We start from the raw sequence: 26,589 nt of genomic DNA, 5'->3' as shown, positions 1-26,589 counted from the left end.
AATCCATTTTTATGAAGCAATCCACATAAAGATACATTTTCAGGCCTTGTCAGTAATGCTTTGAAGGTGCAATATGTATTTGCAATGTGTCAGTTTTGGTCCCTTAAGGTTTAGTTGTTGCTTATCAAAGGGGACAGAATTCATAAGCATTCTTCCACTGAGACTTTGTCTGCCAATATGTAAAAAAAATCCATGCAGATGAATAAATGAATAACCTGCGGTATAAAATGTATTTGTGAGCCTGCAAGAAATGAGTAACTTCTTTCCTAGTTCATGTAAGGTACCTTCTAATTAAATTGAAAAACAGCATTCCTCAAGCAAGAAATTAATGTTTAAAAAAATAAGATCCCATCTATCTATCTCTCTATCTATCTGTCTATCGGGTAGGGAATAACTACCTGATCACTGAGGGGTCCGACCACTTTGATCCCCATAGATACCGAGACTGATACTAATTGAGTAGTGGTCTATCATGTGTATTACCACTCCATTCATTCTTAATGGGACCACTCGAGATAACTAAACACTGCACTCAGCCGGTCTTCAGGCATTCCCATAAAACTAAATGCAGAAGCCCTGCTTCTTTTTGTCAATGGAGGACCCAGCGGTAAGACCCAGCAATGATGGAGTTGTTCCCTTTTCTAATGGACATGATTTAACTTCCAAACTTGATAATATGCCTTTAAGAACATTGCTTAGCAAAAAGACATCAGTTCCTGGTGATTGATTCAGTTGGATCTGCTTGCTATTGAGATCTTCAGGGTGGCTACCTTTACTTCCCAATTCCGCTGGTACTAGTATTTAATGTATTTTAATGATGTTTCTCATATAAAATGTGAATACTGTAATTGTAACCAAAAGTTATAGTGTTTTTCCACTTTAGATTATCCTTTCAAGATAGAAGTTAGAACGATTCCATGAAAATAAGCTTGCCATTGGATGTCCCACAAAAGCAATTCACCAATGATAAGCTATAATCTGCACATAAACCTTGTGTAGCCTGAAGTATGAGGGTGCAGTCAGACTGCCGTACTACTCTCGCGAGGTATACAGCAGAATCCTCGGACTGGCCGTCGGCTCTCCTCACCTCAGCGTGACAACATCTATTTCTATGCAGCTGTTACACTTAGGTCATGAGAGCCGAGGATTGCGATGCGGCAGTCTGACAACATCCTAAAGCTAAAAATGGAAATGTGCGCATGGCTATACTATGAGAAGACTCAAACTTGTGTAGGAGCAATTATGATACTGTCTAAACACCCTAACTTTTCTCTTTTTGTTATCAAAGAAGAGTGAAGTCAGTTAGGACTAATATCTGCCATTATAGAATTGCATTTACTTAAAGGGGTGGTCCGGAGGTCAATGTAATTTTTATTATAAATCCTTATCTAGTTGACGCCATAATCTAAATTATTTTCTAATATACTTGCATTAAAAATTCTCTATCCTTCCCTAACTACACTATCTAGCAGCTTTTATATTTTTTCCAACCTCCTGTGTGATGACGCTTCATATCCTAGTGCTTTTTGGGATACTCAAACAAAGCGTCATTAGGAGGCAGAGGCTGTGGTCACTGTCACTAACATGAAGTGTCATCAGGTCATTTCAAGGGCTGAACTAGTCTCTGCTCTGTCACTGTGCAATGTGCACAATGACAGCGCACTCTCTGATTCTGGCCTAGGTCAGTAGTAGTGAGAATACCTGGCATGCAAAGACCAGTGATGTGCTTTGTAGGAGCAGCGCTGTATTCTGCACCCCAGGTATTCTGTCAAATCTCTGGTGCTGACTCGTTACTGCTGATCTAAGCAAACAACAAAGCGCGTGCTGTCTTTGTGAACATCACACAGTGCACAGTGCTCATGGACTGACTAGCCTTGGCCCTGAAATGAACTGCACTAATGATGCCAAATTTCAGGGAGGGAGCAGATGCTGCAACAGTGACCGCAGCCTCTGCCCCCCTGATGATGCTTCATTTCAGGGTGGAGGCTGGAGCTGCGGCAGTGACCGTAGCCTCTGCCCCTGGTGACGCTTTGATTGAGTATCCCAGCATGCACTGGGATTCTCAACTGAAATGCCATCAAAAAAGGAAGTAGGAAAAAAAGAAAAGTAGCTAGCTAGTGTAGTGAGGGAAGGATAGGGAATATTTAAGTCAAATTAAAAACACAAAAATTGAGCTTCGCTATGGTTGGCACACATTCAGCTCATAAGCACATGTTCACATTGGCCATAAAACATGTATAATTTGCTCATTTTTTTCTCTTGTAGGTTTTCAATATTTAATTCAAGTCTATTAGAAAATAGTTTAGATGGGGCACTTAGATAGGGATTTAGAATGAAAATTACTTTCCCTTCAGACCACCCATTTAATTGAATTTTGAATAAAATAAATAATCTACTGACTCACCATGATTATGCAGAGGCCAGTGAACGTATTTATTATTTGAATTCTAAGTTTTCATTCAGTGCCTCCGCAAGAATAATGAAGTATTGCATAGTGTACACTTTCCAATTTGGCTTTCTAGTGTATCCTAAATGATGGTTGCCTCTCTTTTAATTCAGAATAACTTAGTAGGATATGTAACATCTTGGCCCAATTGTCTATATCAGTGGTCCTCAAACTTTCTCACCTTGAAAGTCAATATCAACTCTAAGGCCTCTTTCACGCATCAGTTTTTTGCTGTCAGTCACAATCTGTTGGCTCGACGGATCTACGGATCCATCCAAGATTGTGAAAAACTGATGCAAAGGATTTGTTTTTACGATGGATCCGACTAGCAGATCTGGCTAATTGGATCCTAAATAAATCAGAGCATGCTCAGTTAAAAAAACGGAATCTGACGCCGGATTCCGTCATTTGACGGACCCGGATGTTATGATGCTGGTGGTTAGGAACACATGAACTGACCTGATAGGTAAACCAAAAGTAAGGACAAGCTCTGGAAATGTGGGAACCTTACTGACCGCAATCCTGATCCTATCAACACACACTATAGGCAGCCGTGGAGCGTTCCTGACTCGGCCTAGACGCCTCTTCACAGCCTGAGAAACTAGCTACCCCTAGAGAGAAACAAAGCCTCACTTGCCTCAGAGAAATTTCCCCCAAAGTGTAGACAGCCCCCACAAATAATAACGGTGAGTTAAGGGGAAAAAACAAACATAGAAATGAAAACAGGTTTTAGCAAATGAGGCCCGCTAATAACTAAATAGTCAGAAGATAGCAAGGAATCTGTGCGGTCAGTATAAAATACTACAAAATTATCCACGCAGAGAATACAAAAAGACCCCCACACCGACTCACGATGTGAGGGGCGCAACTCTGCACCCCAGAGCTTTCCAGCTAGCAATAAAATAGCATATAAGCAAGCTGGACTGAACTCATCATATACTGAGAAACATTTTCAAAAAACAATGAGCAAAAATGGACTAGCATGAACTTAGCTTCTCCACGAGGAGACAGGTCACAAGGGAAGTCCCAGAGAGATCTGAACCAGTACTGAATACAACGACAGCAGGCAACAAGTAAAGGTCCAGATGGAGTTAAATAGGCAGCAAACCTAGCAGGAAACGAGGCAGCTGGAGTCCAGCTACAGACCAGCCGTAACACTCAAAGCCACCAGAGGGAGCCCATGAACAGAACTCACAAAGTACCACTCATGACCACAGAAGGGAGCCCGAGAACGGAATTCACAACAGTACCCCCCCCTTGAGGAGGGGTCACCGAACCCTCACCAGAGCCCCCAGGCCGATCAGGACGAGCCAAATGAAAGGCACAAACCAAATCGGCAGTATGGACATCAGAGGCAACAACCCAGGAATTATCCTCCTGACCATAGCCCTTCCATTTAACCAAGTACTGAAGCTTCCGTCTCAAAATACGAGAATCCAAGATCTTCTCCACCACATACTCCAATTCTCCCTCGACCAAGACCGGAGCAGGAGGATCAACAGAAGGAACCACAGGCACCACATACCTCCGCAACAATGACCTATGGAACACATTATGAATGGTAAAAGATGCTGGGAGGTCCAAACGAAATGACACAGGATTGAGGATTTCTGAAATCTTATAAGGACCGATGAAACGAGGTTTGAGCTTAGGAGAGGAAACCTTCATAGGAACATAACGAGATGACAACCATACCAAATCCCCCACACGAAGTCGGGGACCCACACAGCGACGGCGATTAGCAAAGCGCTGAGCCTTCTCCTGTGACAACGTCAAATTGTCCACTACGTGGTTCCAAATCTGCTGCAACCTATCCACCACAGAATCCACCCCAGGACAGTCAGAAGGCTCAACCTGACCTGAGGAAAAACGAGGATGAAAACCAGAATTACAAAAAAAGGCGAAACCAAAGTAGCAGAACTAGCCCGATTATTGAGGGTGAACTCAGCCAATGGCAAAAAAGTCACCCAATCATCCTGATCAGCAGAAACAAAACATCTCAGATAAGTTTCCAACGTCTGATTAGTTTGTTCGGTTTGGCCATTCGTCTGAGGATGGAAGGCCGAAGAAAAAGACAAATCAATGCCCATCTTAGCACAAAAGGACCGCCAAAATCTGGACACAAACTGGGACCCTCTGTCAGACACAATGTTCTCCGGAATACCATGCAAACGAACCACATTCTGAAAAAAACAGCGGAACCAAATCAGAGGAGGAGGGTAACTTAGGCAAGGGCACCAAATGGACCATTTTAGAAAAACGATCACAAACCACCCAGATGACAGACATCCTCTGAGAGACTGGAAGATCCAAAATAAAATCCATGGAAATATGCGTCCAAGGCCTCTTCGGGACAGGCAAAGGCAAAAGCAATCCACTGGCACGAGAACAGCAAGGCTTAGCCCGAGCACAAATCCCACAGGACTGCACAAAGGAACGCACATCCCGCGACAAAGAAGGCCACCAAAAGGACCTAGCCACCAAATCCCTGGTACCAAAAATCCCAGGATGACCCGCTAACACCGAAGAATGATCCTTGGAAATAACTCTGCTGGTCCATCTATCCGGGACAAACAGTCTTTCCGGTGGACAACGGTCAGGTCTATCAGCCTGAAATTCCTGCAACACCCGCCGCAAATCAGGGGAGATGGCAGACAAGATCACCCCCTCTCTGAGGATACCAGCCGGTTCAGAAACTCCCGGAGAGTCAGGCACAAAACTCCTAGAAAGGGCATCAGCCTTCACATTCTTTGAGCCCGGAAGGTACGAAACCACGAAATCAAAACGGGAGAAAAACAGCGACCATCGAGCTTGTCTAGGATTTAACCGCTTGGCAGACTCGAGATAAATCAAGTTCTTGTGATCCGTCAAGACCACCACGCGATGCTTGGCTCCCACAAGCCAATGTCGCCACTCCTCGAATGCCCACTTCATTGCCAACAACTCCCGATTACCAACATCATAATTCCGCTCGGCAGGTGAAAACTTTCTAGAAAAGAAAGCACATGGTCTCATCACCGAGCCATCAGAGCTTCTCTGTGACAAGACAGCCCCTGCTCCAGTCTCAGAAGCATCAACCTCGACCTGAAAGGGAAGAGAGACATCAGGCTGACGCAAGACAGGAGCCGAAGAAAACCGATGTTTCAGCTCCTGAAAGGCCTCAACGGCCGCAGAAGACCAATTCGTCACATCAGCACCCTTTCCAGTCAAATCCGTCAAAGGCTTAACCACACTAGAAAAATTAGTGATGAAACGACGGTAAAAATTATCAAAGCCCAGGAACTTCTGAAGACTCTTCACCGATATAGGTTGAGTCCAGTCATAGATGGCCTGGACTTTAACTGGATCCATCTCGATAGTAGAAGGGGAAAAAATAAAGCCCAAAAAGGAAACCTTCTGGACTCCAAAGAGACATTTAGAGCCCTTCACAAACAAGGCATTGGCATGCAGGACCTGAAACACCATACTGACCTGCTTCACATGAGACTCCCAATCATCAGAAAAGACCAAAATATCATCCAGGTACACAATCATAAATCTATCCAGATACTCTCGGAAGATGTCGTGCATGAAGGACTGAAACACGGATGGGGCATTAGAAAGCCCAAAAGGCATCACCAAGTACTCAAAATGACCTTCGGGCATATTAAATGCTGTTTTCCATTCATCGCCCTGCTTTATACGCACAAGATTATAAGCTCCTCGAAGATCTATCTTGGTGAACCAACTAGCCCCCCTAATCCGAGCAAACAGATCGGACAGCAGAGGCAAAGGGTACTGAAATTTGACCGTGATTTTATTTAGAAGGCGATAATCTATACAGGGTCTCAGAGAACCATCCTTCTTGGCCACAAAAAAGAACCCTGCACCCAAAGGTGATGAGGACGGACGAATATGCCCTTTCTCCAAAGATTCCTTTATATAACTCTGCATAGCGGTATGTTCTGGTACAGACAAATTAAAAAGTCGTCCCTTAGGGAACTTACTACCAGGAATCAAATTTATAGCACAATCACAATCCCTATGAGGAGGTAGGGCACTGGATTTGGGCTCATCAAATACATCCTGGTAATCCGACAAAAATTCAGGGACTTCAGAAGGAGTAGAAGAAGCAATTGACACCAAAGGAACATCGCCATGTACCCCTTGACAACCCCAACTTGACACAGACATTGCTTTCCAATCCAGGACTGGATTATGAACCTGCAGCCATGGCAGACCCAACACGACAACATCATGCAAATTATGTAACACCAGAAAGCGAATAACCTCCTGATGTGCAGGAGTCATGCACATAGTCACTTGAGTCCAGTACTGAGGCTTATTCTTGGCCAATGGCGTAGCATCAATTCCCTTTAGTGGAATAGGGAATTGCAATGGCTCCAAGATAAAACCACAGTGCCTGGCAAATGACAAATCCATCAAATTCAGGGCAGCGCCTGAATCCACAAAAGCCATAACAGAGTAGGATGACAGAGAGCAAATCAAAGTAACAGACAAAATGAATTTAGGCTGTACAGTACCAATGGTGACAGACTTAGCGAACCTTTTTGTGCGCTTAGAACAATCAGAGATAACATGAGTGGAGTCACCACAGTAAAAGCACAACCCATTCTGACGTCTGTGATTTTGCCGTTCAATTCTGGTCAGAATCCTGTCACATTGCATAGACTCAGGCTTCTGTTCAGAAAACACCGCCAGATGGTGCACAGGTTTGCGCTCCCGCAAACGCCGATCAATCTGAATGGCCAAAGACATTGACTCATTCAGACCCGCAGGCATGGGGTACCCCACCATAACATCCTTAAGGGCTTCAGAAAGACCCTTTCTGAAAATTGCTGCCAGGGCACACTCATTCCATTGAGTGAGCACAGACCACTTCCTAAACTTCTGACAGTAAACCTCTGCTTCATCCTGACCCTGAGAGAGAGCCAGCAAAATCTTTTCTGCCTGGTCTACTAGATTAGGTTCCTCATAAAGCAATCCAAGTGCCAGAAAAAACGCATCCACATTTAGCAATGCAGGATCTCCTGGCGCCAGGGAGAATGCCCAATCTTGAGGGTCACCACGTAACAAAGAAATAATAATTTTAACTTAGCAGGGTCACCAGAGGAATGAGGTCTCAGAGAAAGAAACAATTTGCAATTATTTTTGAAATTCAAAAACCTAGATCTATCTCCAGAGACCAGCTCAGGAATTGGTATTTTAGGTTCTGACATAGGACTGTGAACTACATAATCCTGAAAGCTTTGTATCCTTGTAGCGAGCTGATCCACACAAGAGGACAGACCTTGAATGTCCATATCTGCAGCTGAGTCCTGAACCACCCAGAGATTAAGGGGAGGAGAGAGGCTAAACACACTGCAGAGGAAAAAAAAAACCCTCAGAGCTTCTCTTATCCCTCTTTTGCGATGCATTAACACTTTACTGGCCTGCTGTACTGTTATGATGCTGGTGGTTAGGAACACATGAACTGACCTGATAGGTAAACCAAAAGTAAGGACAAGCTCTGGAAATGTGGGAACTTTACTGACCACAATCCTGATCCTATCAACACACACTATAGGCAGCCGTGGAGCGTTCCTGACTCGGCCTAGATGCCTCTTCACAGCCTGAGAAACTAGCTACCCCTAGAGAGAAACAAAGCCTCACTTGCCTCAGAGAAATTTCCCCCAAAGTGTAGACAGCCCCCACAAATAATAACGGTGAGTTAAGAAAACATAGAAATGAAAACAGGTTTTAGCAAATGAGGCCCGCTAATAACTAAATAGTCAGTAGATAGCAAGGAATCTGTGCGGTCAGTATAAAATACTACAAAATTATCCACGCAGAGAATACAAAAAGACCCCCAAACCGACTCACGATGTGAGGGGCGCAACTCTGCACCCCAGAGCTTTCCAGCTAGCAATAAAATAGCATATAAGCAAGCTGGACTGAACTCATAATATACTGAGAAACATTTTCAAAAAACAATGAGCAAAAATGGACTAGCATGAACTTATCTTCTCCATGAGGAGACAGGTCACAAGGGAAGTCCCAGAGAGATCTGAACCAGTACTGAATACAACGACAGCAGGCAACAAGTAAAGGTCCAGATGGAGTTAAATAGGCAACAAACCTAGCAGGAAACGAGGCAGCTGGAGTCCAGCTACAGACCAGCCGTAACACTCAAAGCCACCAGAGGGAGCCCATGAACAGAACTCACAAAGTACCACTCATGACCACAGGAGGGAGCCCGAGAACGGAATTCACAACACCCGGAGCCCATAGGCTTCCATTCGAGCAAATGACGGACGGCCACCGATCCATCGCTGTCCGATTTTTCAAAGTACACAAAAAAACGTTACTTTGTTCGTCATCTGCCACACAAACAATTCTCGACGGATTCGCCGAACGACGGATGAAACGTGAGGCCATCCATTGCAATCCGTCGCTAATACAAGTCTATGAGGAAAAAATGGATCCGGTGGCATCAGTTGCCGGATTAGTTTTTTTTTTAATTCGATTGATTGCAACTGATGGAAAAAACTGATGTGTGAAAGGGGCCTAAGAGATGGTTGTGAGCCACCTCCAGGCCTGACCCACTACAGTAGTTACACTCAATTACCAGTATAATGACAGAAAAAGCTTCACCACAGAAAGCACACTGAGACCTTGGCCCATATTGACAGAATAATTACATCCAAGGTTTCCCATTCAGTATTCTCGTATCAAGCACACTCTCCACCCTATCGCATCTAACTTCAAGCTCCCCTCTCACTGTATTATCCTATCTCCAGCTTACTGAATTTATTTCTCTACCTATTCCCCCCCACTGGCAAGTATATACAAATCCAGATCTGCTTTTCTGTGCAGAGCTACTCACTAGACCAGGCGCTAATTCACCAGTCTGGCTGACAGCCGTGAGGCACAAATCTCGATCCACAGGTTGGGGATGCCGGTCTATACAATTTCAGTTATTTATTATGTATTTTACTTTTATGGCACCATCATGCTCCACACTGCTTTACAGACATTATCATTACATTACATATTGACATTTTGCGCACGTAATGTGCAGAGCTCATATTATTATCTTCCAAATCATGAAATACGAGGTCCACTCAATGTAAGAACTGATAAGTGCTATGTTGAGACTATTTGGGAATAGGTCCTATATATTTTCAAGACTCTTATGTATCATGCGTACCTCTGTGATAACCGTCTCAACAGACGGAGATGGCCTCTCGCTTGGCTTTGATGAGATGATGCTCACAGCAGGTGGTTGATTGTGTAGAACTGAAGACAGACAAAGCTGTACTGTTTCTTTCAAGGCTTTTAGTTGAGATTCCTGGAGAAACAAAATCTTTAGGTCAGTTGCTGTGTTACTTTACTTTATTGAGCCTCATATTTGAGGATAATATGTGTGAACACTGTGAAATTTCTTACATTTTTAATCCACATTCACTTATTCAGAAGGCCTAATATTCCTGTACAGAATTTCATACAATGTTATGAAAAAATGATAACCTTCAAGAAGGAAACAAATAAAAATGTATCCATTAAAGATGGGTGATCGAACCACTGAGGATCAAGTTGAAGTCGAATTTACTGAAATTCGTTGTTCTACCTAACTATGAACGCTTTGAAACTTGACTGGCAACATTTTCCAAACCGGTAAATCATCAGTGGGAGGACCAATGTCCGTTTGTGCATCCAAGCGAGCTTTCCCATAATGCACAGCAGGTATGACATCACATCCAAGTTTATATATGTTTTCGTACCTTGTACACCACTGAGTCATCTGCGTTTCCCAGTGGAGCATAGACGAGTGCAACACTGATAGTATATATGACCGTCAGATTCAATAAGAGTAAACAGATCATATTGAGACAGGATTTGTCTCTTCCCTCTTTCTGTCACCCCCATTCAGTGCTAAAATCCATGCAAATTTATTCATTGCAAATCAAATTTTTGGTTAAAAAAATGCTATGTCAGTAAATTGGAATTTTGAGAGATTGGTTCATTTCCATAATCAAACCTTACCTTTTTATTATCATATCATAATATTAACACAATCTTTTTCCAATCAGTAAAATGCATATATGAAAAAAAAAATGTTTTTTTTTTTTTAACATGGGAACCTATGGGTGAAAGATGGTTGACAGATGAAGTCCATCTAAGACATCTAGTAAAAAAACAGATACGTTAAATGTATGTATCTCTTGATATGATAGCCCTTGGGTGGCATTTGGCCAAAGAATGGCCAATTCCAGCCATACCCTTAACTAAACAGCCCGTTTCTCTAGTAGAGAGAAATCTGCTCTTGAATGGATAAATGGATAAGCAAACTGGCTGAAATGTCTTGGGCACATGGAAAAACTTTTTGAACCTCCGTCACTCCGGCTCTATTCACCACCCTGCTCTGTCTTCCCTTGCTTGATTGCGTCTATGCTGGTGTGACCCAAGCACCGGAGCTGTCTCAAGCAAAAAAACAGCGCTGGGTGATGAATACATCTGGTGTAACAAAGGCTTTGAAAGAGTTTCCAGTCCACTCAAAGCAGAATTATTAGTAACAGGCAGATAGACTCTCTAGATAAATGTATGGATGGACTTGTTTTTGCTAGAGATGCTATACAGTTTTGGGGGTCAAATTCCCTTTAATGTTTTAACAGATCTACTCCTGAATACTTTTTTCTTAGTTTAAGTGCAATAAGTGATATGCACCAAATTCTAATTTTTAAATCTACTGTCACAAACTATGGAAGTATCTACAGAATCCCATTGCTAGGAGGAGTCAAAAATAAAACCAATTTGAAATTCTGCCCATTGATGTCAATGTGTTCCAGCCACTGAGTGGCAAATATTTTTTTAAAAAGAAAATTAGAGTAAATTCATAAGAATATAACAAAATTGATAATTCTCCCTTAATAAGCACATCTTAAAGAAAATTTTGTGATGTGCTGGAAGAGATGAGCGAATTCATTTTAAATGAAGGGAATACAAGTTTTTCCAAAAATTCAGATTCTAACTACGGTAATAAAAATTTTAGGGTAATGGACTGTCACGAACATAGCAAAATAACATTCAGCCAGCAAGCGCATTGATAGATTTGAAGTACTAGAGAGGGGTAAAAAACAACTACCATATTTTTTGGACCATAAGATGCGCTTTTTCTTCAAAAAATGTGGAGGAAAATGGGAGGTGCGTCATATAATCTGGATGTATCTGCTGTGGTGAGGAGGTGAGGGTGCGACAGTGGTGGAGCAGTGGGTCACAGGAGGCAGGAGCCAGCTGCTGTGGCTAACTCCTGTACCCACAGCTAAAGATAAATGACTATTCACTGCATTCCATGCCAATAGGCGTGGAGGGCAGTGAATATTCATTTCTCTATAACAGCATCCTGGTATGCATGGCCCAATCCTTACCCTGGTATGATTGCACCCCATCACAATCCAGGTATGTAAGGCACATCAGAAAAACATTAAAAAAATTATAATTGCCTTCCTGTGCTCCCTCATAGTGTCTTGTTATGATGCCAGCACCTGCTTTATGTTTGTAAGCAGCACATGGTAGGGACGTCATGCGCTGCTTACAAGCTGTAGGATATCTGCCGGAATACTCACTGCTCTCCACACTGGGACTACAGTGGGGCAAAAAAGTATTTAGTCACTCAGCAATAGTGCAAGTTCCACCACTTAAAAAGATGAGAGGCGTCTGTAATTTACATCATAGGTAGACCTCAACTATGGGAGACAAACTGAGAAATAAAAATCCAGAAAATCACATTGTCTGTTTTTTTATCATTTTATTTGCATATTATGGTGGAAAATAAGTATTTGGTCAGAAACAAAATTTCATCTCAATACTTTGTAATATATCCTTTGTTGGCAATGACAGAGGTCAAACGTTTTCTGTAAGTCTTCACAAGGTTGCCACACACTGTTGTTGGTATGTTGGCCCATTCCTCCATGCAGATCTCCTCTAGAGCAGTGATGTTTTTGGCTTTTCGCTTGGCAACACGGACTTTCAACTCCCTCCAAAGGTTTTCTATAGGGTTGAGATCTGGAGACTGGCTAGGCCACTCCAGGACCTTGAAATGCTTCTTACGAAGCCACTCCTTCGTTGCCCTGGCGGTGTGCTTTGGATCATTGTCATGTTGAAAGACCCAGCCACGTTTCATCTTCAATGCCCTTGCTGATGGAAGGAGGTTTGCACTCAAAATCTCACGATACATGGCCCCATTCATTCTTTCATGTACCCGGATCAGTCGTCCTGGCCCCTTTGCAGAGAAACAGCCCCAAAGCATGATGTTTCCACCACCATGCTTTACAGTAGGTATGGTGTTTGATGGATGCAACTCAGTATTCTTTTTCCTCCAAACACAACAAGTTGTGTTTCTACCAAACAGTTCCAGTTTGGTTTCATCAGACCATAGGACATTCTCCCAAAACTCCTCTGGATCATCCAAATGCTCTCTAGCAAACTTCAGACGGGCCCGGACATGTACTGGCTTAAGCAGTGGGACACGTCTGGCACTGCAGGATCTGAGTCCATGGTGGCGTAGTGTGTTACTTATGGTAGGCCTTGTTACATTGGTCCCAGCTCTCTGCAGTTCATTCACTAGGTCCCCCCGCGTGGTTCTGGGATTTTTGCTCACCGTTCTTGTGATCATTCTGACCCCACGGGGTGGGATTTTGCGTGGAGCCCCAGATCGAGGGAGATTATCAGTGGTCTTGAATGTCTTCCATTTTCTAATTATTGCTCCCACTGTTGATTTCTTCACTCCAAACTGGTTGGCTATTGCAGATTCAGTCTTCCCAGCCTGGTGCAGGGCTACAATTTTGTTTCTGGTGTCCTTTGACAGCTCTTTGGTCTTCACCATAGTGGAGTTTAGAGTCAGACTGTTTGAGGGTGTGCACAGGTGTCTTTTTATACTGATAACAAGTTTAAACAGGTGCCATTACTACAGGTAATGAGTGGAGGAAAGAGGAGACTCTTAAAGAAGAAGTTACAGGTCTGTGAGAGCCAGAAATCTTGATTGTTTGTTTCTGACCAAATACTTATTTTCCACCATAATATGCAAATAAAATGATAAAAAAACAGACAATGTGATTTTCTGGATTTTTATTTCTCAGTTTGTCTCCCATAGTTGAGGTCTACCTATGATGTAAATTACAGACGCCTCTCATCTTTTTAAGTGGTGGAACTTGCACTATTGCTGAATGACTAAATACTTTTTTGCCCCACTGTATGTGTGTGGAGGGCAGTGAGTATTCATTGCTCTATTATTAGCGAGCACAGTGTCAGGGCTTGCTTCCCTCGGCCACCGGGCTTTCACATGTACCCGCTACTTAAGGTAATGAATATTCACTGCTCTCCACTCCCATAGGTGTTATGGTTCTCAATGGCAAGAGAACATAGCCCAGCAAACATAAGAACTAGCTCTTGGAAGGATGGAAACTAAACTGACCATGAACTAAACCTGCCGCACAACTAACAGTAGCCGGGTAGCGTAGCCTGCGTTTTATCCCTAGACGCCCAGCGCCGGCCGGAGGACTAACTAATCCTGGCAGAGGAAAATATAGTCCTGGCTCACCTCTAGAGAAATTTCCCCGAAAGGCAGACAGAGGCCCCCACAAATATTGGCGGTGATTTTAGATGAAATGACAAACGTAGTATGAAAATAGGTTTAGCAAAATTGAGGTCCGCTTACTAGATAGCAGGAAGACAGAAAGGGCACTTTCATGGTCAGCTGAAAACCCTATCAAAAAACACCATCCTGAAATTACTTTAAGACTCTAGTATTAACTCATAACATCAGAGTGGCAATTTCAGATCACAAGAGCTTTCCAGACACAGAAACAAAACTACAGCTGTGAACTGGAACAAAATGCAAAAACAAACAAGGACTAAAGTCCAACTTAGCTGGGAGTTGTCTAGCAGCAGGAACATGCACAGAAAGGCTTCTGATTACAATGTTGACCGGCATGGAAGTGACAGAGGAGCAAGGCTAAATAGCGACTCCCACATCCTGATGGAAACAGGTGAACAGAGAGGATGATGCACACCAGTTCAATTCCACCAGTGGCCACCGGGGGAGCCCAAAATCCAATTTCACAACACATAGGGATGGAATGCAGTGAATATTCATTCCCTTTCGTAGCGGCACACGTGAAAGCTTGGCGACTGTGGCTGACACTGTGCACACTACTAAAGAGCAATGAATACTCACTGCCCTCCATGCACATAGTTCCGATGTGTAGAACAGGGAGTATTCCACACACTGTCCTCGGATTGTAAGCAGCGCATGACGTCCCTGCCATGTGCTGCTTACAAGCATAAAGCAGCTGCTGGAATCGAAACAAGACGCTGCGAGGTAGAAGAGGAAGGTAAGTGTAATGGGTTTTTATGTTTTTCTGATGGGACCATACATACCAGGATGGGGATGGGGCCAATCTTACCAGCATGGGGATGGGGGCCAATCATACCAGGATAAGGATGAGGGGGCCATACACACCAGGATGGGGATGAGGGCGCCATGCATACCAGGACAGGAAGGACGGTGCCATGCATACCAGGGTAGGGATGAGGGGGTCATGCATACCAGGATAGAGATGAGAAGGCCATGCATTCCAGGATAGGGGATATTAAGTAGAGAATTGACCAAATTGTTTGCTTCAATTTTTTTTCTAATTTCCTCCTCTAAAACCTAGGTGCATCTTATGGTCTGGTGTGTCTTATAGTCTGAAGATTATGGGAAGTCTAATACTCACCTATCCTGGATCCCCACCATACCTGTCTTGCTGCCACTGCTCTCTAATCAGCACTCTGATCCACTCATCATTAGGGCTCGCCCACACTAGTGTATAATACGGCCAAGTGCTATTCAATGTTTTATTGGATAGCACTGGGCTCAATGTTATACTCTGGGGCAGTGCAGAACTGCATGTTGATTCAGCATGAGAAAATAAAATCGGTGTTTTGTGAAGGTGTCTGATAATCGGATCACAGTCACTAATTCAAGTCTATGGGTGCATGTAAAACACCGGACTGCACTCGGATGTCATCTGAGTGCAGTCCAGCTTATGCAGACAGAGTCCAAGGAGAAGATGGAGAAATTAAGTTCTATGTCTTCTCCACACATTTGCTGCTATTCTCTCAAGTACAAGAATTTGATAACAGTAAGATGACACTCGGCTCACACTCTGACAAAGTTTAAGCCGAGTGTAATTAGCACTATCAGTGCGATTCTCTTGCATGAGAGAAAATACGGCCGAGTTACCTGAAACCTTATATTTATTCTCCCTCCAGCTCGTTTGATGGATGCCACCTGTAATGTGCATGACAGTTCATGTATCCGAGTATGCCAAATAAGTGGCGGCATGCATCGGACAACCTAAAAGGAAAAGAAGTCCAAACAGTAGTAGATTGGTAGACTGGGCCTGGAGCAGCAGACAATGGTGAGGACTAAGGAGTGGTGAGTAGAAAAGGTTATGATTTTGCTAACCACTTCCCATTAGATAAGACTTGCACCTAATTTATTTGATGTAAATCGAATCTTCATTATACTGCCTCCTTCCACACCAGAAATGAACAAATCTACCTGTCATGGTTACTCTGCTCAGTGTGTCTTGGACGCAGTGACTGAGAGCTCAGTCATCCAATCTAGTGATGGGGCATGCTAAGCTGTCAGTATTTTGATCGACAGCTCAGCTGGTCAATCTGAAACATGAAGGTGCTGTGCTTCCTTCAGGCGTTCCCTGATAAAAGTGTTCATCCTGCTACTTAGCTGAGCTGGCAGTCCTAGACCTCTGCCAGACATAGTATCTGCTCAGTGGTTTGCCTCCTATTTCGGTGCTCTGTTTGTTGATCTACTGCAGTCTGACCTTGCAATTCACTCTGACCATGCATTTTCCTAGCCCCTTTGCTCTGATCAGCTAACTTTATGGTATTCTGACCTTGAACTGTGACCCGACTTCACTGTTTTCTTCCCATTTAGTTAACAAAATGCTATCTTGAAATTTGACCCTGGAACATTTGACTACTCAGTCTCACAGCTTGTCCGTGAGTTGTGATTAAGTCACACTACACAATTCAAATTTTGGGAGATTTGAGAAATTGAATATGCAGGCAATTTTATTTGTTAAGTGCTGTCCTATAGGCCATTTATTTTTGGTAAAAGGGTCCTCAGAAAATCAGTTCATCACAGAGTATGACATTGGGACTTTCTGGTAAGGGGAACCAGGCAAGTGTTTAACTTCCCTTCAGCACCACCACAGAGAGAATTAAGTACTAAGCTGCACCCACTAAAATCAATGGCCAGTCATTTTAATGAATAGATGTATCATAATATATACAGTGGGGCAAAAAAGTATTTAGTCACTCAGCAATAGTGCAAGTTCCACCACTTAAAAAGATGAGAGGCGTCTGTAATTTACATCATAGGTAGACCTCAACTATGGGAGACAAACTGAGAAATAAAAATCCAGAAAATCACATTGTCTGTTTTTTTATCATTTTATTTGCATATTATGGTCGAAAATAAGTATTTGGTCAGAAACAAAATTTCATCTCAATACTTTGTAATATATCCTTTGTTGGCAATGACAGAGGTCAAACGTTTTCTGTAAGTCTTCACAAGGTTGCCACACACTGTTGTTGGTATGTTGGCCCATTCCTCCATGCAGATCTCCTCTAGAGCAGTGATGTTTTTGGCTTTTCGCTTGGCAACACGGACTTTCAACTCCCTCCAAAGGTTTTCTATAGGGTTGAGATCTGGAGACTGGCTAGGCCACTCCAGGACCTTGAAATGCTTCTTACGAAGCCACTCCTTCGTTGCCCTGGCGGTGTGCTTTGGATCATTGTCATGTTGAAAGACCCAGCCACGTTTCATCTTCAATGCCCTTGCTGATGGAAGGAGGTTTGCACTCAAAATCTCACGATACATGGCCCCATTCATTCTTTCATGTACCCGGATCAGTCGTCCTGGCCCCTTTGCAGAGAAACAGCCCCAAAGCATGATGTTTCCACCACCATGCTTTACAGTAGGTATGGTGTTTGATGGATGCAACTCAGTATTCTTTTTCCTCCAAACACAACAAGTTGTGTTTCTACCAAACAGTTCCAGTTTGGTTTCATCAGACCATAGGACATTCTCCCAAAACTCCTCTGGATCATCCAAATGCTCTCTAGCAAACTTCAGACGGGCCCGGACATGTACTGGCTTAAGCAGTGGGACACGTCTGGCACTGCAGGATCTGAGTCCATGGTGGCGTAGTGTGTTACTTATGGTAGGCCTTGTTACATTGGTCCCAGCTCTCTGCAGTTCATTCACTAGGTCCCCCCGCGTGGTTCTGGGATTTTTGCTCACCGTTCTTGTGATCATTCTGACCCCACGGGGTGGGATTTTGCGTGGAGCCCCAGATCGAGGGAGATTATCAGTGGTCTTGAATGTCTTCCATTTTCTAATTATTGCTCCCACTGTTGATTTCTTCACTCCAAGCTGGTTGGCTATTGCAGATTCAGTCTTCCCAGCCTGGTGCAGGGCTACAATTTTGTTTCTGGTGTCCTTTGACAGCTCTTTGGTCTTCACCATAGTGGAGTTTAGAGTCAGACTGTTTGAGGGTGTGCACAGGTGTCTTTTTATACTGATAACAAGTTTAAACAGGTGCCATTACTACAGGTAATGAGTGGAGGAAAGAGGAGACTCTTAAAGAAGAAGTTACAGGTCTGTGAGAGCCAGAAATCTTGATTGTTTGTTTCTGACCAAATACTTATTTTCCACCATAATATGCAAATAAAATGATAAAAAAACAGACAATGTGATTTTCTGGATTTTTATTTCTCAGTTTGTCTCCCATAGTTGAGGTCTACCTATGATGTAAATTACAGACGCCTCTCATCTTTTTAAGTGGTGGAACTTGCACTATTGCTGAATGACTAAATACTTTTTTGCCCCACTGTAGATGTATAAGATGTTTCTCCCAAACTGGAGACTTGTTATATCCATTTATGACTGTAGCTAAGAAATGAACGTCCTAAATAAATGGCAAGAAACATTGGTTTACGAGTGCATGCTGTAAATATTCATTGGTCTACTGTATGATAACAAGCTCTTACATTATCCAGTGATGCTATTTCCATTTCTCTCTTCGCCACTGTTAACTTCTGCTCCAAATCTGTTAGTTGTTGTGCCTGTTAATGAGAATTAGAGAAAAATCTCAGCTATACCGTCAGGAGACACAAACCGATTCAACCATTCATTGAGCTGTAATGCTACTGGCTGTGTAACTCATGAACATGTATGGCTATTTATAATGTGCTATTTAATTAACTAATTATGAACTCGCAGATGGTAGCTTAGAATCATGGCTCCCTCTTTCTCTAGGAAAGTCTATTAAAATGATTTGTACTCTCATAAGTAAACATCTTAGGGCTTAGCATTTCAAAAGAATACACACATCATATTCCTGGAACACACCTGCTTTATGGTAATACAGCAATCCTGAATTGTCAGGAATGCATGAATACAATACATGTTTTATTACTTTGTATATTTATCTGTCATTATATTTATATTCTGTTAACAACTGATGCCCGGTTGCCAAACTGGTTGAAACTGTGACAAGCACATGAAAAATACATATTGTTTACAGGCAGCGTTGGCTTATAAATTTCTTGGAAAATATATGGCCATAATATATTTTGCAAAGTAAATTTGCTTTTTCTGCACAAGGTTCCTCTGCACTGTAGTTTATAAGGCGCCAATAGATATTGATGACTTTTAATAACTCGTTGTATGAGATAGATTTATAGTCAATAGCTGTCACATTGAAACCAATGGGTATAAGGGGTAAGAAATAAAATTTGATTGCCTCCCTGCAATAAATTTACTTGAAAATTACCTTGTCTATGGTATATGTAGTAGAATTTTGGCATCCACGTGGGTCTTTTTGTAAAGTCAATAAACCTTTTGAACTTACAAGAAATTTTCATTGCATTTTTGACCAAAGTAGTATTTGGAACCAGAGTATACGGGACCGTCTCTTAAGGAAGTAAGAGATTGAAGTCTGTTTTTGGTAGCCTCTAACTATAGATGTAAGGAATCCTTGGATTGATCCAACACAGACTTTGCCCAAGCCACTAATCTTAGCCAGATGAAGGAGCATCCTGGTTTTCAACCCTTCACCCCTGTACACAGATCTGGCCTTCACTGTAGTGGAACATGGTTTTCATGGTGGTTGGTGGAGTGAGTTGAAGAAATATATAAATGTATTGAATCAAAATCAGTTGGACACAAGAACAAATAACATGAGTCAGAATTATTGTCTTGAAAAAGTAACACAAACTTTAGAAGGTCAGACAATTACAATAGACAGGGTTAAGCTCAGAGGGACTTGAAACATCTCAGTGGGCCCCTAACTGCTAATCGTGATTACAAGTACAGTGGTGCAACCTAATGATAAGTGTAGGGGAACCTCAGGAGATGACCATGTTGTTACTGGAAAATATTGTCTACAAAGACCAAGATCTACACTCACCGGCCACTTTATTAGGTACACCTGTCCAACTTCTTGTTAACACTTAATTTCTAATCAGCCAATCACATGGCGGCAACTCAGTGCATTTAGGCATGTAGACATGGTCAAGACAATCTCCTGCAGTTCAAACCGAGCATCAGTATGGGGAAGAAAGGTGATTTGAGTGCCTTTGAACGTGGCATGGTTGTTGGTGCCAGAAGGGCTGGTCTGAGTATTTCAGAAACTGCTGATCTACTGGGATTTTCACGCACAACCATCTCTAGGGTTTACAGAGAATGGTCCGAAAAAAAAAAAAATCCAGTGAGCGGCAGTTCTGTGGGCGGAAATGCCTTGTTGATGCCAGAGGTCAGAGGAGAATGGGCAGACTGGTTCGAGCTGATAGAAAGGCAACAGTGACTCAAATCGCCACCCGTTACAACCAAGGTAGGCCTAAGAGCATCTCTGAACGCACAGTGCGTCGAACTTTGAGGCAGATGGGCTACAGCAGCAGAAGACCACACCGGGTACCACTCCTTTCAGCTAAGAACAGGAAACTGAGGCTACAATTTGTACAAGCTCATCGAAATTGGACAGTAGAAGATTGGAAAAACGTTGCTTGGTCTGATGAGTCTCGATTTCTGCTGCGACATTCGGATGGTAGGGTCAGAATTTGGCGTAAACAACATGAAAGCATGGATCCATCCTGCCTTGTATGGAGCATCTTTGGGATGTGCAGCCGACAAATCTGCGGCAACTGTGTGATGCCATCATGTCAATATGGACCAAAATCTCTGAGGAATGCTTCCAGCACCTTGTTGAATCTATGCCACGAAGAATTGAGGCAGTTCTGAAGGCAAAAGGGGGTCCAACCCGTTACTAGCATGGTGTACCTAATAAAGTGGCCGGTGAGTGTATATTACCATCATATGGGGGCCATATAGTGGTAGATACCTGTCCTGCAGAACATATGAGAGATTACAGCACAGTTCTAGATGGTCACTTACAGCTGATGTTATTTCTTATGGAGTCTTTCACTTTTCCTGTCTTTTCCGTCAGACCCAGACTGACATGACAACTTCTTCTAGTCACATCTTGTCTGCGGAGAGTACAAGATACATTTGACTTCTCACATTTCCAGCATCATCCGTATCTATTCCCAATCTGCACAACCTCCTCATCCTGTAGATACCCCAATACTGAGCCGCTGCTGCAATATGTGTCCCTATTACGTACTGTATGCTACTATAACAGCTGTTATTACTGCACCACATAATAATGCCCACCACTGTGCCCCTTGCATAGTAATAATGCCTCCTTTATCCCCTCTAGATGTTAAAACTGCTGCCTATAAAATATTAATGCCTTGTGCAAGTGCTCTGGAAAACAGTGTCCACATTTTGACCCTTGAGAGCAATAATGCCCTCTGTGCACATCTGACGGTCACAGTACTCGGAGTGCCCCTATAACAATAATGCTTCTTCAGTGTCTACTTAACATCTAATGATGTCCCCTGAGTTCCGCAATGTACAGATCCTTTATATACATTATAATGAGCCCACAGCTCCTCTATACACAGTATAATGCACCCACAGCTTCTCTATACACAACATGATGTTCCATCAGCTGCCCTCTACACAGTATAAAGGGCCCGCAACTCTCTATGCACAGTAAGATGGGCCCACAGCTCATCACTGCACAGTGCAATGGGCCCACAACTCCCTATAAACAGTATGATGGTCTCACAGCTCTCCTATACACAGTATGGTGGGCACACAGCTCTGCTATGCACAGTATAATGCACCCACTGCTTCTCTATACACAACATGATGTTCCAACAGCTGCCATCTGCACAGTATAATGGGCCCACAACTCCCTATGCGCAGTATGATGGGCCAACAGCTCTGTTATACACAATATGGTGGGCCCACAGCTCCGCTATGCACAGAATGATGGCCCCTAGCTTCCCTAAACATAGTATGATGCCCCCATTGCTCCCCAAAAGCACAGTATAATGACCTCCTCACATTAGCTCCCAAACTGTATTATGTCTCCTAAATTAGCCCCCAAACTGTGTAGTGGCCCCTACATTAGCTCCTAAAGTGCCAAGTACAATCTTCGTAATGTTCTTTTGTGGGTTTGTATATGCGAAATCATGCAAACTTACATTTTTAATAAATGTCCTTAGTGTCCACGATTAGTGTGTAGTAACCCCGACAATGCCGTTTCGCCATTGCTCTTTCCAATGGGCATTCACAATTATTGTGTAGTAACCACGACAATGCCGTTTTGCCATTGGTTTTTCCAAGGGGCCCCCTGGAAAATAATTTTGCATATACAAACCTACACAGGAACATTCCAAAGATTGAACTAGGCACTTTGTTGGTTTGCACTGTACTTTATCAATGTTTTGAACTATTTATAATATGAGGTGCATAGCTAATAGAGATGTAATATTATTGTAGGCATTCCATGCGTTTATATAATATATTTTTGAATACATTGCTCAAATAAGTTATAATTTTATGCATTCGTAAGCATATGTTTCTTCTTAGATCTGATACCAAATGTTCTCAGGCTGTGATTTGATTAGTCCCAAAGTGTATGAGGGCCCCCACACTGTTCAGGATCCCCTATACTATGTATAGGGTCCCCCATTGTCTATGATGCCCCCACATCACACTACCAGTTTGAGCTAAAAGAATCATGTACTCACCTAAACCAGGATCCTGATGAATCCAGCGGCAAGGCAACGTGCTGTCATATAGAAATGATGAAATATGTTCGGCTCCCTTCTTATTGGGCAAGCTATAGCGCCTACCGAATAAGCTGCAGAGGGAACCCGGATACCTGGATCGCCCCTGCTGATCAGCTGTCTGGCGCCACAGCTGCATGTGTCATGGGCCATGACTCATGGCTGGTGACCGTCATAACACATGTATGGGGAGCCTGTTTGTTGGGCTCTCCATGCATGTGTTGTGCCTGTCACACAGCCGCCTGTGTTCCATCCCCTGATGATGCCGCTAGCACGGTGAAACATGTTGGGACGACGCTGGTGCTAAAATTTGTTGTCCTACTCTGCCATTATGTATTAGCATACCGGATGCTCTACACTTTCTAAATATAAATTAGCAGGAATTCTGCATAAACTAATTGCAGACATCTGAGACAGATTAGGGACAAAACATTTCATTTTGTATAGACTTTTTTTTTAAATTAATAGGAATAAAAGTTAATTTTATGGTCTTCTAGTGAGGGTTTAATTTGGGTTTGTCCCCAATTTGGATATTTCAAGCTTGAATTTAATCGCAAATGTCTATCAATTTATTTGCAATAATCTAATTAATGTTCTAATATACGGTATTTGAATTACAAATTATATAGAGTTCGCTCTCTATCATCCTGCTACTTTTTTTATTATTTCGTTCTGATAACGTTCTCTTTAACAATCCCCAGTGCATGCTGGGATATTCAAATGAAACGTCATCAGAAATATGTGGCTACAGTCACTGCCACAGCTGCTTTCTCTACCTTGAAACAAATCGTCATCAGTAATGTCCATTTCAGAACATTACTAAGAATGTGTCACTTGTCAATTCCGACACAATATGAGCTCACTGGGAAATATTTCTTTGAATGCACAGTGGCAGTATGCTCCCTTGGAGCTTCTAGTGAGCAGTGAAGAGCCGGCAGAAGATCTCACTGGGAGTCCAAAATGAAAAGAAGAGAATGCTGCGAGCAAGGAGAACAGAGAACATTCCAGTCCCCGAAAGACATCACTGCCCTAAAATTGGACGTCATAAGTGCATCAGTTTCAAAGGATAAGCTGGTCTCTGCTCTCCCTGCTTGCCGTGTTCTCTTCATGTCAAGGCTTGGCATGTCACTCTCCACAAGGATAAACGTTACCCCTGGGATCCTGGTTGGACACCTGTCATCTAACCAAACCAGATCTCACACTTTGCACTGAATAGGGGTTGCACCTTGAAACACCGCGTGAACAAATTGATATTCAAATTTGGCTTTTATTCTAAGTCATGTGTCAAAGCTTGTTAAAGGGTCAATGTTAACTTATAGTATTGCTTCTCACAATAGGTGGCACTAGAGTTCTAGTCCTCTTAATCTCTGAAGAGGGAATTTGCATATTTAATTTCCCAGAGGAGCATTGCAAGGCTTAAAAGCATCTTCATATTGGCATGCCAGGCTTTGTACATCTCTCTTCACAAGGAGAAACGTTAACCCTTGGATCCCAGTCATACGCTGCTCACCGATCCAAACAAGATCTCACACTTTTCACTGATGAGTGGCAGCACCCCAAAACACAGCATTTGCAATTGAGATTCTGGCTTGACTTTTATCCTAAATCATGTGGCAAGGCTCATTAAATGGTCGATATTGACCTATAGTATTGCTTCTTCCAATAGGTGGCACTAGGAATTTAGTCCTCTTTCTATCTGAAGAAACAATTTGTTATATTGTCACTACTTATTAGACAGTCACTGCGCATTCAATGGAACATAGCACTATGAGCAGGAAATGAATTATGAGCATTAGTCAGAATTGACAACCAATGCATTCTCAATAGAGGAGGGACTAGTGCAACCCCTTAAACAGACTTCCCTGATGATGATGGTTCGTTTCATCCTAGGGACAGTGACAGGCAGTGACGACAGCCTCAACACCTGATGATGTCACGTTTTAGTATCCCAGCATGCAATGGAGAATCTCAAATGAAGCATCTTCAGTACAGAAGGAAAAAAAGAAGCAGAAAGAGAAAAAAGGGAGAGAGAGGAAAAAAGTAGGGATGTTTTAATCAAAAATATTATAAAAGTGATTTGATTACTACATTACATAAAGTAGACAGATAGACAGACATTTAGGTTTTGAATCACCATTTTAACTTGACATGCTCAATGGATTTTGCTCTGTTCATTTAAAGCATTCAGCATCAAAATATATTTTGTCACATTATATATGTAAAAAAACAAAATGAACAAATGCCTGCAGTAAATAAAGTAAAAAGTAATATTACACTTAAATAACATAGGATACTTATGTTCCTATTAACTGTGATTTCTGAAATACATTTCAAACTGAGGAAACGGCAACCTAAAAATGCTGTGCTATCTTCTTATAGCCTTCTCCTGCTTTGTGGGCCTCCACCATTTTCATTTTCAGAGTGCTAGAAGAACCCATGGCCTGACCTTTCCTAATGATGATAGTGAACAAGTTATAACTAATGATGAGCAAATATACTCGTTACTCGAGATTTCTCGAGCATGCTCGGGTGACCTCCGAGTATTTTTTAGTGCTCGGAGATTTAGTTTTTCTTGCTGCAGCTGAATGATTTACATCTGTTAGCCAGCATAAGTACATGTGGGGGTTGCCTGGTTGCTAGGGAATCCCCACATGTACTTATGCAGGCTAACAGATGTAAATCATTCAGCTGTGGCAAGAAAAACTAAATGTCCGAGCACTAAAAATACTCGGAGGACCCCCGAGCATGCTTGAGAAATCTCGAGTAACGAATATATTCGCTCATCACTAGTTATAACCCTAACAGGCTAATTATGATCTGAGACCTTGGTCAAAGTCATCTGAGCACAAACATTTCCAACTTTTGCAGAGGCCCATTTTCCTTTTTTGTGATTATCAAAATGTAAAAGATGACAATATTTCTATTTTTTTGCTTAAAATCTACTATATAATTGTCTAAGGGTCACTTCTGTCTGTCCTTCTGTCTGTCTTTCTGTCTGTCTGTCACGGATATTCATTGGTCGTGGCCTCTGTCTGTCATGGAAATCCAAGTCGCTGATTGGTCGCGGCAAAACAGCCATGACCAATCAGCAACAGGCACAGTCCGGTGGCAAAATGTCCGCTCCTTACTCCCCGCAGTCAGTGCCCGCTCCATACTCCCCTCCAGTCAGCGCTCACACAGGGTTAATGGCAGCAGTAACAGACCGCGTTATGCCGCGGTGTAACGCACTCCGTTACCGCTGCTATTAACCCTGTGTGACCAACTTTTTACTATTGATGCTGCCTATGCAGCATCAATAGTAAAAAGATCTAATGTTAAAAATAATAAAAAAAATAAAAAATCGTTATATACTCACCGTCCGTCGGCCCCCGCATTCAAAACAGGCCTTTCCCGCTCCTCGTGACGCTCCGGTGACCGCTCCATGCATTGCGATCTCGCGAGATGATGACGTAGCAGTCTCGCGAGACCGTTACGTCATCATCTTGCGAGACCGCAATGCACTCTTGAGACCGGAGCATGCGCGGAGGGTCGGAAAACGCTTTGCCTGGATCCGGGGCCAACAGAAGGTGAGTATATAACTATTTTTTATTTTAATTCTTTTTTTAACAGGGATATGATGCCCACATTGCTATATACTGCATGGGCTGTGCTATATACTACATGTGCTGTGCAATATACTACGTGGCTGTGCAACATACTACGTTGGCTGGGCAATCTACTATGTGGGCTGTGCAATATACTATGTGGGCTGTGCAATATACTACATAGTTGTGCAATATACTATGTGGGCTGGGCAATATACTATGTGGGCTGTGCAATATACTACGTGGGCTGGGCAATATACTATGTGGGCTGTGCAATATACTGCGTGGGCTGTGCTATATACTACG

General features: G+C 42.7%; 1 protein-coding gene across 1 annotated transcript in view; it reads right to left on the bottom strand.

Annotated features, from left to right (window-relative positions):
• The window catches only part of LUZP2 (leucine zipper protein 2), a 1,211,598-nt gene that overhangs the window by 321,967 nt on the left and 863,042 nt on the right, over positions 1-26,589 (bottom strand). The window contains exons 8-9 of the mRNA XM_077288026.1: positions 18,548-18,622; positions 9,636-9,776 (exon numbers count right to left, since the gene is read on the bottom strand). Of these exons, the coding sequence (XP_077144141.1) occupies positions 9,636-9,776; positions 18,548-18,622 (216 nt within the window). The remainder of the gene's footprint in view (positions 1-9,635; positions 9,777-18,547; positions 18,623-26,589) is intronic.

Source organism: Ranitomeya variabilis, chromosome 2 (genome assembly GCF_051348905.1).
Source record: "Ranitomeya variabilis isolate aRanVar5 chromosome 2, aRanVar5.hap1, whole genome shotgun sequence".
NCBI lineage: Eukaryota > Metazoa > Chordata > Amphibia > Anura > Dendrobatidae > Ranitomeya > Ranitomeya variabilis.
Note: the sequence above shows the minus strand (reverse complement) of the source record. Positions and strands in the feature narration are given on the sequence as shown.